At 37.7% G+C, this 18,863-nt stretch overlaps 1 protein-coding gene and 1 non-coding gene across 13 annotated transcripts in view; both read right to left on the reverse strand.

Annotated features, from left to right (window-relative positions):
• Positions 1 to 6,751: 6,751 nt before the first annotated feature.
• Positions 6,752 to 18,863, reverse strand: part of IFT81 (intraflagellar transport 81) — a 177,339-nt gene continuing 165,227 nt past the window's right edge. For 9 of the 12 annotated variants that reach the window (XM_081802263.1, XM_081802260.1, XM_081802267.1 and 6 more), the window contains 2 exons: positions 13,952 to 13,997; positions 9,550 to 9,771 (listed from right to left, as the gene is read on the reverse strand). In XM_081802263.1, the coding sequence (XP_081658389.1) occupies positions 9,565 to 9,771; positions 13,952 to 13,997 (253 nt within the window). In that variant the 3' untranslated portion in view covers positions 9,550 to 9,564. Of the gene's footprint in view, positions 7,474 to 9,549; positions 9,772 to 13,951; positions 13,998 to 18,863 lie in introns of those variants that run through there. The other 3 variants (XM_031031935.2, XM_081802266.1, XM_081802262.1) reach the window with 3 other exon arrangements.
• TRNAQ-CUG (transfer RNA glutamine (anticodon CUG)) lies at positions 8,388 to 8,460 on the reverse strand. The gene has a single exon. It is a non-coding gene; the product is annotated as a tRNA-Gln (tRNA).

Below are 18,863 nucleotides of genomic sequence, written 5' to 3' on the forward strand. Positions count from 1 at the left end.
TCCTCCCAATTATCATACACCAAATGGACATGACTTGCAATTGCACCACCTCAAAACCTTCAGCAATTTGGTTTCTATTTCCAAATTATTCCTGATTCCCTCCAGTCTTGCCTGGCTAGTACTTGAGGGCATTCCTTTCTCAGGGCTCCCTCTTCCCCACGGAGTTCTTGCTTCCTCCCTAAGCCACATTCTGGCCCTTGTGTGCAGAAGGGTTTTAACTTGTACCTGCATCTCCAGCCTGCCCAAATTGTTCCAGCCCAAAGTGTTTTTTATTTCGCCCTTAGATGTTAACTTTTTTTAAAAAATATTTTATTTATTTATTTGACACAGACAGAGATAGCAAGAGCAGGAACACAAGCAGGGGGAGTGGGAGAGGGAGAAGCAGGCCCCCCGCCGAGCAGGGAGCCCAATGCAGGGCTGGATCCCAGGACCCCAGGATCATGACCTGAGCCGAAGGCAGACGCTTAACAACTGAGCCACCCAGGGGCCCCTAGATCTGTTAACTCTTGATCCCATTCCAAAAAGCTGCATTGAAACTTTTAGAGACCCTACACCCTGAGAAGAGTGCAAGGAAATCTAATAGTTCTGATTTTTCTTTTCTTTCCTTTTTATTTTTTAAAGGTTTTATTTATTTATTTGAAAGAGCAAGAGAGCACAAGCGGGGGAGTGGCAGATGGCGAGGAAGAAGTAGGCTCCCCACTGAGCAGGGAGCCTGATGTAGAGCTCAATCCCTGAGCCGAAGGTAGATGCTTAACCGACTGAGCCACCCAGGCACCCCTAATTCTAATTTTTTTTAAATTTTTTTATTTGACAGAGAGAGACACAGCGAGAGAGGGAACACAAGCAGGGGGAGTGGGAGAGGGAGAAGCAGGCTTCCCGCGGAGCAGGGAGCCCGATGTGGGGCTCGATCCCAGGACCCTGGGATCATGACCTGAGCTGAAGGCAGACGCTTAACGACTGAGCCACCCAGGCGCCCTAATTCTAATTTTTCTAATGAAAACTTCTTTGATCTCTGAAATATCAAACACTTTCAGAAAATTCCGACTGTATCCATTTGCCTACTGGATAATCCAGTGCTGAAAACTGCTTCAATTATTGGTTACATTTCTCATCTTGGTAACTAAGACTTCAATTCCCTGAAAGGGGAGGCCATGCCTTTTCCTGCTTGATGCGTTTGATACAGAGCTAGATGTAGGAAAGGGCCAATGAGCACCTGCTGGTTTCATCCCTGAGGCCCTCTCACACTCTCCCGTTTACCTGTCCAAATCTTCATCTTTCCAGGCCCCCAATCATTCCTCCCTCTTGGACAAGACTTCCTGGACTCCACTTTGACCCTTTAGTCTTCTCTAGATCTCTGCTGTGATTGAATTTTGATAGCACCACAAAATTTAGCACTTGATTATTAGGTTTTGATAGGTTTGCTACTGTTCAATTTATTGTTAGTCCTGTTAATGATGGGGCCATGTCTTATACACTTACTGTACCTTTTCACAGAGTTTAGCTGAGTGCCTAGCACATCAAATTACAGAGCACAAGGACTTGGCACATGATAGAGCTCCTTCCTCTCCCTCATGTATCTGGGTAACTTTCTGAGCCATTCTAGACTTCTTGTCATTTCCTGAGCATGCCGTGTTCTTTTTTTTTAAGATTTTATTTATTTATTTGAGAGAGAGAGAATGAGAGACAGAGAGCATGAGAGGGAGGAGGGTCAGAGGGAGAAGCAGACTCCCTGCCAAGCAGGGAGCCCGATGCGGGACTCGATCCCGGGACTCCAGGATCATGACCTGAGCCGAAGGCAGTCGCTCAACCAACTGAGCCACCCAGGTGCCCCAACATGCCGTGTTCTTAAACGCCTTTATGTCTTCCTCCTTTCCCATGGCTATCAAAATCTTAATTCCTTCTTACAAACCCAGCTCAAGTTCTACCTCTTCCATTAGTCTTTTCAGTCCCCCATGTCAGAATTAATTGCTTCTTCCTCTGAGCTCCTAGTTCTTTTTATACATAAAAGAACTTTATTTTTTGCTACATAATATTAGAGTCTTCTAGTCTGTGAGCTCTTTGAAAACAAAACCCAGGTCACGCTCACTTTATATTTTAGCAGTTAACACAATGTCAGGCACACAGAAGATATTCAATAAATATTTGCAAATAAATAGATGATGAATTTACCATTTCATTCTCCAATTAATCAAGGAATATCTTGCTAACTTCTTTGGTTTGGCCTTGGCATTTTCATAGAGGAAGGCAAGAAATGTCTATAAAACAATTCAATGGATTCTGGATTTGACCAAATTAAATAAACTTAGTGGTTTTGCTTAATATTGTACTGTATTTCAAATTTTAAGTATTATATGGTATTTCAATTTTTAAGTTCCATTGCAGCATGTAAAATAAAAAACTGGAATCTATCTATATGTCCAGCAACAAAAGACATATATGATTTTAACACTTTCACAGAGAAAGATTTAAATTATAACCTATAAAGCTTGCATCTGTTCTGTGTCTAAAACTATTACTTCTTTCTTTTATGTATTTACTTGACATTCATTTTTAGCATAATTCCCATGTCTAGATGGTAGAGTTCGTTTTTACTCATTTACTAAAGCCTCTTTCCCCCTTAGGTACAGTAAGTGAACACATTTAAAAAGAAAGAACTATAATTTCACACATATTATAGTTCATTAAATGGATATCAGCCTGTCTGCATATATACAACCAGTATATACATGGGTCACACTGTAGTTTATACAGCACAGGAGTGAAGAGCCCTGGCTTTGGGCACTGGCTCTGCACGCTGTGTAATACCGTGGAAGCCTATCTGTGCCTGTTTCCTCATCTATTAAGTGGGGATAATAGTATTTACCTCCTGGCGTTATTGTGAGAGGTACATTAGTTCAGACACACGAAGTACTTAGGACAGTATCTGGTCCATACTAAGTGCTCAATAATGATTATGATTACAAAGCTTCAGGGAGTAAAACTGGTTCAGTCTTGCTTTGCCTAACTGCTGTTTCTAAAAAAAATGCCCTCCCTCTGTAAGTTTGCTTCATTTCTAGAACCCAGAAACTAATCAGCAGTGCTCTTTAACAATGAAACAAGCTCCCTCGTGAGGAGTGAGCCGCATTGCGGTTACTCCACGGAGGCTGGGAAGTGATTTGCTCCAAGCGCTGATTTCTGCACTGTTGAGAGGCTGAAAGAGAGCTCTCAAAGGTCCAATTTAATAACTGATCACCCGAATCATTCTGAGGTTCCTTTCCAGCTCCAAAATGCGATGGCTATTTACCCGGTTACCGCGTGCAGGGCAAAGCAGCAGCCCCGCCAGGACCCTGCTGGGACACTCTCGACGGAGGTGGAAATGAATACTTCCACTGAAAAACAGAAATCTTTAATTTCCTCCTGTGTTCTCTCTGAATAGTGAATTTCCATAGCAGTAAACCGAGTTTGGTAACTCAAGGCTCTCGGCAATTCGAGAGGAAATTGTGAACTATCTGCCGAGAAAGTACTTCCAGTTTGCCAAAAGAGGGAGCCTGGGAGCAGAAAGCATATGTTCATCCAAGTCTTAAAAAATACTTGTTTGGATTCTGTGTTTTAGTTTTTGATTTCTTTTGCAAGGATGGGATGGGACTGAATGACAGTTATGCCAATTTTTTCTTTTTTATATTGTCTTAAGACGGGAGAGTCAAAGATTGAAAATATACAGATAACTGAATGATCTCTATCTTTCCTGGACAAAATGCTCACCTCATGCCTGGCTGCCATACGCTAAACGGCTCTAATTAAACTGTTTTCATTAAAAGGAAAGGGAGGAGGAGCTAAGCCAGTAGCTCCTTCTGGGTAGAGAAACAATTACATATTTAATAAAAGTGCAACTTTAAAAAAAGAATCTTCTGGCTGCCACAGATTGTTTAAAAAAGGATTCGTTGCATACACAATCTAGATCTTACTTTCAGTACAACAATGGTTGAATATATTGAAATAACCAGGTTTAATGGAAGTTAATCATCAGGCTGCTTACTTACCCACTCCCTAGGGCTAAGCACTCCTTCATGCCAAACAAGAAGAATGATGTAAGCGCCTAGAACCATTTGGAGAAACAAGCCTTTGATTCATGCTCATTAGTCACTAATGTAGGGTAAATGCCTGTGTATGACAAGGAGGTTTCTATAAGACACTCATCTCCATAGGAAGTCATTTTTCAATACAAACTGGATTTTGCCATTGTAAAGGCAGCTTTGGCAAGTTATCCATTTGTGCATATTTTCAAATTCAATTCAGAAGATCTCAGCAAATTTATACATTTTTAGTTGAGCAACATATTCAGTCTCTTCTTTTTACTCCAATTACCAAAAAGTGCTCTGTATCATGTTAGCCTAAAAAGTTAAGAAATAATCATACTTGGAAAATGCACAGAGCTTAACATTTTCCAGAAAATTTATATATGTCATATAAACTAATAAGGCAGAAAGATACATTTGGATTTGATAGTTTAATGAAATGGTTTCTTTTACTATTGCTGCCTATTGAACTAAAGCAAAATGATAGAAAGTATTAATCTAAAGAAGAAAGTTAAGTGTTCTGTAATTTCCTGAAATCTGGTTTGATTTCCACAAGCCTTTGAACAATGTTCTAAGACCCTTCTGGTACACTCTCTGGACCAGAAAAATACATGATCTTGGATTTAGATGTTAATAGACTTATAACAGAAAGGACATTATCCTATTATAAGATTGTTCTTAAAGGACAACCTTTAGAGTTGGATTATTTCCTGAACTAATATAGAAAGCAAGATAAGCAGTAGCCTTTTGAAATTTACAGTTTATACAGTCAGTCCCATGCAACAGTTGGCAACACTGAGTCCTAGGAGGAGCAAATCCATGAACGCAAAAGCAGATTTCACAGGCTACATTTTTCTTCTTTATTTGGGCCATCATGTGGAAGACAGATTATTTTCCAAAATGATTAAGTACTCTCATCAATTAGCCAGCTAGAGTATCAATCCTGAAGGAAAAATGTAATAAGCTCTCCTGTAAGTGTCAGCTGTCAAAACTGTCAGAGTTAGTCAAAGCTTTTTAATGTTCCAATCAAATCACAAAATGAGTGGAAAGTCACTGCATAAAACCCATTAAGATGCATTACTAAATGTCCAATGTTACATAAAAACTATAAATAACTTTGTACTTTTAGGGTTTTTTTTTCAATTTGCTTTTCCTGAAGTAATAATGATGTTCTGCTTCAGTTAATAAAGTAATTCTGGAGCTGCCTAGTGTTTAATCCACATATTCCTTCTGTGTGGAATAAAGATGGCAAGCAATAATCAAATCAGAATTATAAGCATTCCTTGGAGTATCTGTCATTAACAATTTTTAAAATTAAGAGAAGAGCACCAAGGATAGTTAGTGAAGGCTAAAAAAATTAATCACCAAGCATAATAATCTTACAAACTGACTTTCTTAGGGGAATAAAATGCTGTTTTGTTTCTGTGATGGACATCTAGTCTTTCTCAAATATTTGCAAAGAAATTCATACTCTGGCTAAAGGGACATCATTTGCCACTGGCTTAAAAATAACAAGCCAGTGGCCAACACTGAACAAATACATCTACCTCAATGTTCAAAAACTGATTTATTGAATTAAGAAAGGTTTGTTTCCACACTGAAACACAGCCTTTACTCGTTTGGTATCTGGTGGATCTAGCTGTTGATCTAAAGGCACAAATGAGAATTCTGGTAGCTGATACTTTCCCAAATAAGAGGCTAAAGTAAGCTAAGAACCAGATTGAAACCACAGAATAATATTAAAATTCTTCTTTTTTTCCTTGAAATTTATTAAAAGAAGTTTCTTTCCATACTTTCTTGGTAAGTTCTTCCTTGCTCTGATGGATCCCATCTTTTCTTGCAATAGCTCCTAGAGTTACCAAGGTTGGTAAGTTTATCTGATTACGAAGGAAAAAGCTTTCAAACAAAAAGTAAGAGTAGAACACACTTGGAAACAAAGAGATCCAAAGCCATAATCAAGTTTGCATGTTTTGCACAGGGTAGAAATAACTTTCTTCATTGAAATGTTCTTTGCCTCTCACTGCCATCCCCAGGATAGCTACAGAGAACTAACCCAAGATGGACATGCTAATAATTTGAAATCTGAGTTTTCAAATCTAAAGGGAAGACATTTTTTTTTTTAAGATTTATTTATTTATTTTAGAGAGAGAGAGAGAGAAAGCAAGAGCACAGCAGAGGGGCAGAGGGAGAGGGAGAGGAAGTCTCAAGAAGACTCTGCGCTGAGCATGGAGCGTAATGCGGGGCTCGATCTCAGGACCCTGAGATCATGACCTGAGCCAAAACCAAGAGTCAGACACTTAACCGACTGCGCCACCTAGGCACGCCTAAAGGAAGACATTTAAAAAAGTATAATGAAACTGAAATGAAGTAAAGGATAGCATATGAATTTAGTATCTTTCTTTAAGGAAAAATCAAAGAAATCTTCAAGTACCCTGCCCAAATGAAGCAGAAATTAGAAGCACTTTGGACCCTTGAATTTCACTTGGAATCCTACTGTAGCTTTTTAGCATATGATAATTTCTATATTCTAGGACTACTTTTTTATATTTAAAATAAAAGTCCCCAAGACCTAAATACTATAATAGATTTTGGGTGAAAATAAGTAATAATCCTTAAATTTAATACAATACCATAAAATGAATCGTTAAAAAATAAAATTTGACACAGCTACATAATTAAAAAATAAATAGTCATCATATGTGCACCAAGTTTTATTTGCCTTTAAATAATACAGACAGAACAAATATGTTATTCAAAATAGGAAATTTTCTTGAATTTTACAGAAGAAAGAGAAACTGAAGTGAAACTGTAGGAATTGCTGAACTTCAGATAAATGTTTCTTCAAAACAAGAGATATTAGTTCCTAAAAGATTCCTCAAAAGTTAAAAAAAGATTAAGAAGAACATTAAGCCATTGGGTTATTACATTTTTAAGAAACTACATGCTTCTTAATGGACATGTTTACATTTACAGAGAGTAAACTTAGCCGCCTGTCTCCTAAAACTCCTAAGACACCACTGATCTCTAAACTAAGCAAAACAATAAAAGCCGTTTTTCATATGAAAAAACTTTAAAACCTAAATCTACCTTAACATTATCTTCCAAGGAAACTTAATAGGAATGGTTAGCCTGAAAGCAAAATGTTGTACAAATCACTTTCCAGAAAAAAATACATTATGGGATTATGCTTACATCTAGTAGTATCAACTAAAACCCCAAACGATGGCACATGGATTCAAAGTACCAGCCTGTCCTCCCCGCCCTCCTGAATTACCTGACCCATGGGAGTTTGGCTTTGTTGTTTCAGAAAGCACTGTTTCTTACATTCCATCAACTGTTCGAAATCACGCCACATTTTCGCTTGTTTCATATTTGGACCATGACTTTCTCGTACAGCTTTTTGTTTTTCTCGGAGTTTCTACCATAAAAAAAAAAAAATCAAGAATGATTAAATCTCAGTTGCAGGGATTTACTTCTATTGCTATCATCAGAGGAACATGGTCTGCTTTTTGTACATCTGATGAGTAACAGTTAACTAAACCAGGTTCTTCTGAGATGTATGAAAACTAAGATGATAAAAGTTAATTAAATTGATGATAGATGTAGGAAGCTTGAAGTTAAAAAGAATAGAAAAACATAAAAGAAAGGGAGGGGAAAAAATAAAGGGAATCAGGAAAATGGAACAGTATCATGGTGTGGAAAAAAGAATGCGGATTTTGGAAGTCAGAAGACTTTGGTTTCAAACTTGGCTTTGTCACTAGCTGTAAGTAAGACAATTTCTCTGGACCTCACTTCTCTCAATTGTCAATTAAGGTTAATAAAAGGGGATAATTATAAAATTATCTGCCTTATAAGATGATGATGATGATTATTATTTTTAAAGATTTTATTTATTTATTTGAGAGAGAGAACGTGAATGAGAGAGTGAGAGCATGAGCAGGGGTGTAGGGCAGAGAGAGAAGCAGATTCGCTGCTGAGCACGGAGCCCGACTCAGGGCTTGATCCCAGGACCCTGGGATCATGACCTGAGCTGACGGCAGTTGCTTAATCGACTAACCTACCCAGGCATCCCATAAGATTATTTTTTCACATGACATAATAGGTCTGGAAATACTTGATAAACTATGATATGTTATATATCATTATTATTAAATATTATATTCTTTCCTGAATCTGTGTGTGCTCTATGTGTGCCCAAATAAATCAAATTGTATGCATATATTCCTCAGGAAGAAGGTTTTGTGATATTTTTAAAAGTACACTATTAAATAAGCCATATCCTTATCAGAATTGTTTTTTTGTTTATTTTTATTTATTTTTAAGTAGGCTCCATGCCCAGTGTGGGGCTTGAACTCACAACCCTGAGATTCAGAGTCTCATGCTCTACCAACTAAGTCAGCCAGGTGCCCCCAGAATTGTTTTTGTTACTAATAGCCTATATGATTCCATCTGTCAAAACTGTTCTAATCATAGACTCTAAAATTACAAACAGGAATAAGAAAGTGTCTCAATAAATTGTAAAAGTATACTTTGGTTCTGAATTAGGGCAAATTCAGAAAGGGTGACTGAAAGGAGGCATAGCAGAAAGTCAGAGATAATGAGAGGAAGGAAGGAAGGAAGAGGGAAAGGAAGGAAGGCAGGTAGGCAGAGGAAAACAGAGATGATGACAGTGCACACATCAGGAAACACAGTGTGACAGAAATGTACCCAATGACACTGTGAGTGTGAGAAATCACCAAGGACAGAAAAATAAGCAAAGACATGGAAACAGGTAACACAGAAACGTCCCCATCCTTTCCTCTATTGTATACAGCTGATCTAATAGTTGATCTAAGGACACAAATGAGAAGGCTCGTCACTGGTACTTGCCCAAATAAGAGGCTAAACTAAGCTGAGGACTGGATTCAAAACACTTTACTGAAGACTGCCCTCCCCAGCTATGGCTAATGAAAGCAAAATTAACAGCAAATAGCAACAGGAAACAAAGCAGAATTAAGAAAATAGAATTTAGGGGGGCGCCTGGGTGGCTCAGTTGGTTAAGCGACTGCCTTCGGCTCAGGTCATGATCCTGGAGTCCCTGGATCGAGTCCCGCATCGGGCTCCCTGCTCGGCAGGGAGTCTGCTTCTCCCTCCGACCCTCCCCCCTTTCATGCTCTCTCTCTCTCAGTCTCTCTCTCTCAAATAAATAAATAAAATCTTTAAAAAAAAGAAAAAAAGAAAATAGAATTTAGGGGTGCCTGGGTGGCTCAGTCAGTTAAGTGTTTGCCTTCAGCCCAGGTCATGATCCCAGGGTCCTAGTGATCCTGGGGTCCTAGGATCGAGCCCCCATGTAGGGCTCCCTGCTCAGTGAGGAGTCTGCTTCTGTCCCTCCACCCTGCTTGTGCTTGCGCTCTCTCTCTCTCTCTCAAAAAAATAAATAAAATCTTAAACAAAAAAAAAAAAATAGAATTTAAATATAACTAGCAAATTTTTGACACAATACCTGGAAAGCAAATACATCTATTTAAGTCTATGTTACAAAAAAAAAAAAGAGAGAGAGAGAGAGGCAAACCAAGAAACAGACTCTGAACTGTAGAGAACAAACTGATGGTTCCCAGAAGGGAGGTGGCTGGGAGGATGGGCTGAATAGTCGACGTGATGGGGCTGAAGGAGGGCACTTGTGATGAGCACTGGCTGTTGTATGGAAGTGTTGAATCACTATATTGTCCATCTGAAACTAATATTACACTGTATGTTAGCTAACTGGAATTTAAGTGAAAACTTAAAACAACTAAATGATCTCACAACAAATATTTTTATCCTCATGAATTAAAACAAAAGTAGTAAGTCAGATCAAGAATTTTAAGAGTTCTTAGAATGATTTTAAGATTAAGGTATTACTTAACTATACATTTTCTTATATTACTGGAATAATTTCCTTGTCAAAAATCCTAACAACCTTTAAGTTATTTAAAGAAACTGAAGACAATACATGGGCACTGTGTCAGAAATATTAAATTTAATGTGCTTCATAACCATGTGTGTTTGAAGCCTTTAACTTTATGAATACAACTGCCTTAGTATATAATTTATTTTTAATGTTACTGTCACTTGATATAGATTTATTTTGTTGATAGTTGTACAGGAATACTTGTCACGGATTTCATTGTTCTTTAAATGGGAGGTGATATAGTGGGGGTGAGGGGAGTTAGAACTTCCAGTACAGTACTCCACAGCACTTGGTAAGGCCAATTCTAGTATATGGTAGTATGAGTTGTAGCACTACAGGTTGGTTTAATTCCAGAAGTCCGCTTGGCCTGAGGAGGGCTGTGGATGTCCAGTCTATGCCTGTTCGGAAGGCTTAGGCTATCATCACTTTTAAAGGTTTGGTGTTTTCCTTAAAAATTTAGATCTACTCTATCTCACTGATATGTGGAATTTAAGAAACAAAACAGAGGATCACAGGGGAAGAGAGGAAAAAATAAGAGGAAACCAGAGATGGAGACAAATCATGAGAGACTCTTAATCATAGGAAACAAACTGAGGGTTGCTGGAGGGGAGGGGGGTAGGGGGATGGGGTAACTGGGTGATAGACATTAAGGAGGGTACGTGATGTAATGAGCACTGGGTGTTATATAAGACTGATGAATGAATCACTGACGTCCACTCTGAAACCAATAATTTAAAAAAATGAAAAAAAAAGAAAGAGCATCTGGAAAGAAAAAAAAAATTTAGATCTACTCTAGCAATGAGAGGATTGAGGAACTTTGTTTCTTAAATGATAGAGACTGACAATTGGGGGATGAGCTCATCAATGGCTCCTTTTGCTGAAATATACTTGTCAGACTGCTGCTACCACTTTTTGCAAAGATCCTGCAATAAAACACCACACTGGAAGGGGAAAGAATAATCTCTATTCAGATTTAGCAATTACATTTGGGTCTTTGAAAGGATTCAGGTTTGATAAATATTTCTCTATACAAAGCATCCATCCACATACTTTTCAAAACAAAATAGAGGAATGTTTTTCATATGAAAAAATATATTACCTAACATATGAAATGTTTGGATGAAAGCTAGTTATTGACAATCATACTAAATCCTAAAACCTCAAAATCTCTAGTTAATGTTTACAACTTGATTCAAATATATGCTTTCAAACACGAAATTATTTTTTTTTCCTTTTGAGTATGGCATGTCATTCCATAAATGGAAGAAGATGCACAGAACTCACAATTTCTCTGATAGAATGGAGGAATCAGCTTTAAGCTTTCCTTTCATTTTTTTTTTTTAAGATTTCTTTCATTTGTTTATTTATTTATTTATTTGAGAGAGAGTGAGGGAGAGAGAGCACAAGCCAGGGGAGAGGCGGAGGGAGGGGGAGAAGCAGACTCCCTGCTGAGCAGGGAGCCTGATGAGGGACTCGATCCCAGGACCCTGGGGCATGACCTGAGCTGAAGGCAGACGCTTAACTGACTGGTCATGAGTTTAATTATTGAGGTAGGGTGACGGTTACACATGAATTCATTACATTATTTCTTCTACTTTTTATATAGGCTTGAAATTTTCCATAATAAATGTCTTTATACGTTTTTTAGTTTTTAAGTCTTTTTCAAAAGACTTTACAAAAGTCTATTTAATTATTATGCCATTGTTGGGCACCTGGGTGGCCCAGTCGGTTAAGCGTCTGCCTTTGGCTCAGGTCATGATCCCAGGGTCCTGGGATCGAGTCCCTCAGCAGGGAGTCTGCTTCTCCCTCTCCTTCTAACTCTCCCCCCTGCTCATGCTCTCTCGCTCGCTCTCTCAAATAAATAAATAAAATCTTTGAAAAAAAATAATCATGCCACTGTTTTCCACACCATTTTTTCCCTGAAGTTTAACTTTAGAATATTACTTACAGGTTTATGGGAGCTAATCTAGCACTTATGTAAAAGCATAGATACATGTATGTTTTTAATAATTCAAACTAGAAAATGTAAATAAAGGGGCGCCTGGATGGCACATTTGGTTGAGCAACTGACTCTTGGTCTTGGCTCAGGCTGTGATCTCAGGGTCGTGAGACTGAGCCCCACATCGGGCTCTGTATTCAGTGTGGAGTCTGTTTTAAGACTCTCCCTCTCCCTCTGCCACTCCCCCACAAAAATAAATAAATAAATCTTTAAAAAAAAAGGAGGAGTGCCTGAATGGCTTAGTTGGTTGGGTATCCAACTCTTGATTTCGGCTCAGGTCATGATCTCAGGGTCATGAGATTAAACCCCACATTGGGCTCCGTGCTGAATGTGGAGCCTGCTTAAGATTCTCTCTCTCTTCCTCTCCCTCTGCCCCTCCTTCCCCACTTGCACTCTTTCTCTCTCGAAAAAAAAATTAAGGGGCGCCTGGGTGGCTCAGTCGTTAAGCGTCTGCCTTCGGCTCAGGTCATGATCCCAGGGTCCTGGGACCGAGCCCCGCATCGGGCTCCCTGCTCAGCGGGAAGCCTGCTTCTCTCTCTGCCACTCCCCCTGCTTATGTTCCCTCTCTCGCTGTGTCTCTCTCTTCAAATAAATAAATAAAATCTTAAATAAAAAAAAATTAAAAGAAAATGGAAATAAGGACACTGGTCCTGAGTTGTTGATAAATACAGATTTAAAAAAAAAAGATAGGGGTGCCTGGGTGGCTCAGTTGGTTGAGCGACTGCCTTCGGCTCAGGTCATGATCCTGGAGTCCCGGGATCGAGTCCCACATCGGGCTCCCTGCTCAGTGGGGGGTTTGCTTCTCCCTCTGACCCTCCTCCCTCTCATGCTCTCTGTCTCTCATTCTCTCTCTCTCAAATAAATAAATAAAATCTTTAAAAAAAAAAAAAAAAAAGGGCGCCTGGGTGGCTCAGTTGGTTAAGCGACTGCCTTCGGCTCAGGTCATAATCCCGGAGTCCTGGGATCGAGTCCCGCATCGGGCTCCTGGCTCAGCGGGGAGCCTGCTTCTCCCTCTGACCCTATCCTCTCTCATGCTGTTTCTCGCTCTCTCTCTCAAATAAATAAATAAATAAAATCTTAAAAAAAAAATTATAAAAAAAAAGATAAAGATAGAGCTGGTGTCTTTAAAATGACTGTCAAAAAGTGTTGCTTTATGAAGCCAATTAAAATAATCAATGAATTGGGTAACTTAAGCCCCGATGGTCAAGGTCTTTACTACCTACCACCTCTTCTACTAGGAGTGGCTCAGAGAACTGAGAAAATAAGACTTAATCACATATTCCGGCTTTCATAAGACTGGCAGGGAAGGAGCTGAATATGACAAGGAAGGTTTTTGGATTATTTGTGTTAAATGAATCAGTGTTTGTAAACGGCATGGAACAGTGTCTGGATCACAGTAATGAGCTTTGTGTTTATTAAATAAATAAATTTATACTTATCTCATAAAGAGATACCTGAGAATTATCTGAAACTTGATTCATTACATGTGGCAGTTGTTTCTTATCCAGAACCTTCTCATAAACTCTTTGTTAAATAAAACTAGATTTTTCTCTAAAAATCCACATGCCTTCACTTTTGTATACACACACACATAAATTCCTAAAGAGTCTTCATCGTTGCAAGAGTTTAAGAAAAATCCAATTTCCCTTTGAAAACTGTACTATAACCTTTATTTATTTATTTTTTTAAAGATTTTATTTATTTATTTGAGAGAGAGAGTGAGAGAGAGAAAGAGCACAAGAGGGGGGAGCGGGAGAGGGAGAAGCAGACTCCCTGCCGAGCAGGTAGCCCGATGCGGGACTCGATCCCGGGACTCCAGGACCATGACCTGAGCCGAAGGCAGTCGCTTAACCAACTGAGCCACCCAGGCGCCCTGTACTATAACCTTTAAAAAGAATGACAATGTCAAAACCATGTACTGAAAGCCTGAATTAGATACACTTAAAAAAATAAATAATACATTCTTACCTTTCCAAGGTTTTCCTGTTCAGCAATGTTTTTTGTATACTGCTCCCTAGGGGATCAACATAACGATTTAGTTTCAATTTACTTCAATTGATTTCATCATACAACTAAATTATAAATTAACTTGTCAATCTAAATATATTAGGCAATATAGATAGAGTACTGGAATCAGAATGAAAGCCATTACACTCTCTTTCCCCATCATTAGGCAGTTCTTCTAGTAAATACTGCATAAGAAATTAAGAGAATTAAAATGTTAAGTAGTATTTCTGGTTAATTTACACTTAAAACAATGGTAACGCATTTTTGCTTAAGCTACACTTTATTATTTTGTTATTTTTTTAAGTTTTAATTTATTTAATTAATCTCTACACCCAATGTGGGGCTCAAACCACAACCCAGAGATCAAGAGTCACATGCTTTTCTGAGTAAGCCAGCCAGGCACCCTAGTCACACTTCATTTTTGAAGAGGTTTGTAGAAAGAAGGAAGCACACACATTATAAATAAACATTAAGTAACATCTAACCCTGCAATTTTACTTCTAGAAAGTTGTCCTGCAGAAAAACACTCATAACTTAAGATAAATGTAAAGACTATTTACTTCACCCTTGCTTATAACAGTGAAAATCTGCAAACAAACTAGATGTCAATAGATGGGGAAATATTTAAATAAATTATGGTACATATATTCAAAGGAATAATATAGAGTTGTAAAAAAGAGGGGGTGAATCTATAAATACTGAAATAGAATTTTAGATATGTATAATTAAGAGAAAAACTTTATATGTAGTTAAACCTGATTTTTTTATACATACACACATAAAATCTTCCCATGCATTTGCACACACACACTAGCAAATGCATGGGAAAAGAATATGGAGTAATTATACACCAAAATATTTTTATTTTTTAAAAATATTTAATTTATTTATTTGAGAGAGAGAGAGAGTGCAAGCAGGGGTAGGAGCAGAGGGAGAGGGACAAGCAGACTCTGTGCTGAGCCTGGAGCCTGACGTGGGGCTCAATCTCACAACCCTGAGATCATGACCTGAGCCAAAATCAAGAGTCGGACGCTCAACCGACTGAGCCACCCAGGTGCCCCTACACCAAAATATTAACAATAGGCATTTCTGAGGCATGGCAATGTGGGCAACATTCAGTTTTTGGTTATTATACTTCATAATGGTTACTATTGTTTTTATAAACATTTCCTTTGTAAACTAAAAAACCCTGTAATTTTCAAGTAAAAATAATACAAATAACATTGTATTGTGTTTTTTTTTACAGTCTTTTTTTTTTATTCTTATGTTAATCCCCATACATTACCTCATTAGTTTTAGATGTAGTGTTCCATGATTCATTGTTTGTGCATAACACCCAGTGCTCCATGCAAAAGGTGCCCTCCTCAATACCCACCACCAGGCTAACCCATCCTCCCACCCCCCTCCCCATTGTATTGTGTTTTTAAACAAAAGTATAATTATACATATATATATTAAGATTTTTCAATTATTTTAAGTAATAAACGTGGGGCTTGAACCTACAACCCCAAGATCAAGGCTTGCACACTCTACCAACTGAGCCAGCCAGGTGCCCCAAAAGTATAATTATATTGTAATACTTCATAAGACAAAAAATGATATTTAAAGTGTTAAGGACAAAGATCGAAGGATGAGGAAAAAGGAATCAATGACAAAGAAGATAAAAGAGGCTTCAGACCTTTAGACAGAAAAAGACGGTGTTTCTGTGTAACGCTACATTGTAGTAAGAAGTTAAACAACACAAAACTGGAAATCTAAGAAATCATAAACCACAAAGAATTTCTAGCAGCTTAAATGAAGGAAGATCATGCAAAAAGCGGAGGTAAACGCAACTAGACTGGAGAGAATGGGAATCAAAAGCACTCATGGTCCTTGGGGCGCCTGAGTGGTTGTCAGTTAAGCACCCACAAGGGGCTGGGCACTCAGCAGGGAGTCTGCTAAAGACTTTCTCTCCCTCTCCATCTGCCCCTCCATTGTTCCCTCTTTCTCTCTCTCTCAAATAAATAAATCTTAAAAAAAAAAGTACTCAAAGTCCTTACAGAGCTGGATTGAAGGCAGAATTTGGACATAGAAATGAGGGTAGAAGGGAATAAACACGATCTTGATGAACCTTTATTTTGACCTTAAAATTTATGAGACACTAAGTCAAACTGTTTACCTCCAGCTCTGCAGTGAAAAATAGCTAGGAGAATATAAATGATATATTCCTTAAAAAGAACTTATTGATATAGTTCGGATAGCTTTATTTACTTACTTAGAGGGTGAGAGGGAGAGGGAGAGAAAGAATCTTAAGCAGGCTCCATGTGGAACCTGATGCAGGGCTCGATCTCACAACCCTGGAATCATGACCTGAGCCAAAATTAAGGGTCGGCAGCTTAAATGACTGAGCCACCCATGAGCCCCAAGTTTGGCTAGCTTTAAATAATTCATTTATTACCCTAGGACTGAGAAATGTCCAAACTATTTTAGAATTTCCATTTATATTTAATCAAGAAATCAAAGGCTCATGCTCTTTTACCATACAACACTAATATGTAATTTTTAAATTTATTTGATGAATTTATTCAAGAAATAATTATGGAGCACCTGTTATGTACCAAGCATGCCCTGGGGTTTCAGGAAGAAAACAAGACAGAATCCTTTTTCTCCAGCAGCTAATACTATATAATTTCCAAAACACTGCTACATGCATTATATTTAACTTGATCTTTGGTGGTATAAATTTTCCTCCTTATTTGCAGATGAGGAAATGATTTGCCCAAGGTTACAAAACTCAGAACTGGAAAAACCAGGTTAGAAAGAAATTTTATGAGTCCCTCTTTAGTACTTCAAAATAAAACATCTGCCTCTTTAAATAAAATTAAAATTTGCAGACAATCTTTCAAAACCATGCTAATTCCTCAGACCTTTGGTTTTACTCGGAAGTATCATAAAAGTAGAAAATGGAATAACAATAAAAATATTGTGTCTATAATAATAATAATAATATTTTAAACATGTATCAATGAATTTAGAGTACAGTTAACTCCATTTTATTTATAATATTCTTATGTCCTACTCTAGCCAGGGAAAAGTATTTTTTCTATAGGAAAATAAAGGAATGGTAAAGGTTTATGATGATTTTCAAAATGATGAAGAAGAGTATCTGGCCTGAAAACCAATAGTTCAGAGGCAATATTTCCTTCTTTACCATTTATATTGTAACTTTGGAAGAAATGGAACTTAATTTCGAAAACTTTTGTTTTTCAAGCATAAAAGTAACTTCTCACATTTGTAAAATATTACCACTGACCATATAGATTTATTTGAGCAAAGGTTATATTCAATGAAAGAATGTGAGTAAGTACATTTAATATGTGTAATTTGTCAGAGTATTAGAAGAAATATTGTTCTATTTATAGGACATGTTCAGTCTGGCTTGCATTCCATTGCATTACATATTTAAAAAATTAGATTCTGCAACATTCCATTTATTAGATTTCCTTTTTGTAACATTAATGTAAATGCCACTAAAAATCTCAAGTGCAATCTAGAATAAATGTGAATCCTTATTTTGAGTTCTTACTGGATGGTAAAAGTCAAACATCTGAATTGTGGTAAGGGGCAAAGAAAGCTTATCTTGTTCAATCACTGCATTTTGTCACAGCTAGCAATTCAGCCATAAGTGCATTTTTTTCAGGCAGCCTTTGATTTATTACAGTATGCTGCAAGCTTGGATTACCAAAAAAATCATATAAGGACTAGTGGTATTTACACACCCTTCCTTGAAGGCTGGCACAATGCAAACACACAGCATCTAGCTGAAATACACTCACGCACTACACAATGAGCAGGCAGATGACTAGAGTCCAGGCCATGTGGGACTTTAAAAATAGACCAATCTTAGTGCTTATAAAAACGGAACCATGAAATTATATGTATTCCTGGGGAGGGGAGAATGGGAAGTTACTGTTTAATGATTACAAGAGTTCTGTTTGGAGTGATGAAAAAGGGTTGGTATTATATACTAGTGATCACCGCACAATATTGTAAATGTAATCAATGCAACTGAATTATACCCTTAAAACTGGTAAAAATGGCAAATTTTATGTTATATGGTTTTTTTGCCATGATAAAAAAAAAAAGTAAGCAAGCCAGCAAGAAAATTGTGTGTTTTCCTACTTAGTTAGTTAGTAGGGCTGGACTATCTGGAAGATGTTTAACAAGACTTAATCCTAAATAATATCTTAGTATCTGCTTATTTAAGTACTCCCAATCTTAGTAATTTAGTAATTCCATCTTGTTTATAAAACTTCTATAAGTGACAGCCATAAAATAGAATGAAATCTTGCCATTTGCAACAACATAGATGGAGATGGAGACAAATACCTTATGATTTCACTCATATGTGGAATTTAAGAAACAAAATAAATGAACAAAGGGGGGGAAAAAAGAGAGACAAACCAAGAAACAGACTCTTAACTATAGAGAACACATTGATGGTTACCAGAGGGAAAGTAGGTGGGGGGATGGGTGAAATAGGTAATGGGGATTAAGAGTATATCTATCATGATGAGCACTGAGTAATGTGTAAGATTGTTGAATCACTATATAGTATACCTGAAACTAATAGAACACTGTATGTTAACTATTCTGGAATTTAAATAAAAAATTTAGTAAAAAAAAAAAAAAAATGGGGCGCTTGGGTGGCTCAGTCGTTAAGCGTCTGCCTTCGGCTCAGGTCATGGTCCCAGGGTCCTGGGATCGAGCCCCACATCGGGCTCCCTGCTCAGTGGGGAGCCTGCTTCTCCCTCTCCCACTCCCCCTGCTTGTGTTCCCTCTCTCGCTGTGTGTCTCTCTGTCAAATAAATAAAATCTTTAAAAAAAAAAAAAA

This window comes from Leptonychotes weddellii, chromosome 13 (genome assembly GCF_054177405.1).
Source record: "Leptonychotes weddellii isolate Sample4059 chromosome 13, ASM5417740v2, whole genome shotgun sequence".
NCBI classification, from domain to species: domain Eukaryota; kingdom Metazoa; phylum Chordata; class Mammalia; order Carnivora; family Phocidae; genus Leptonychotes; species Leptonychotes weddellii.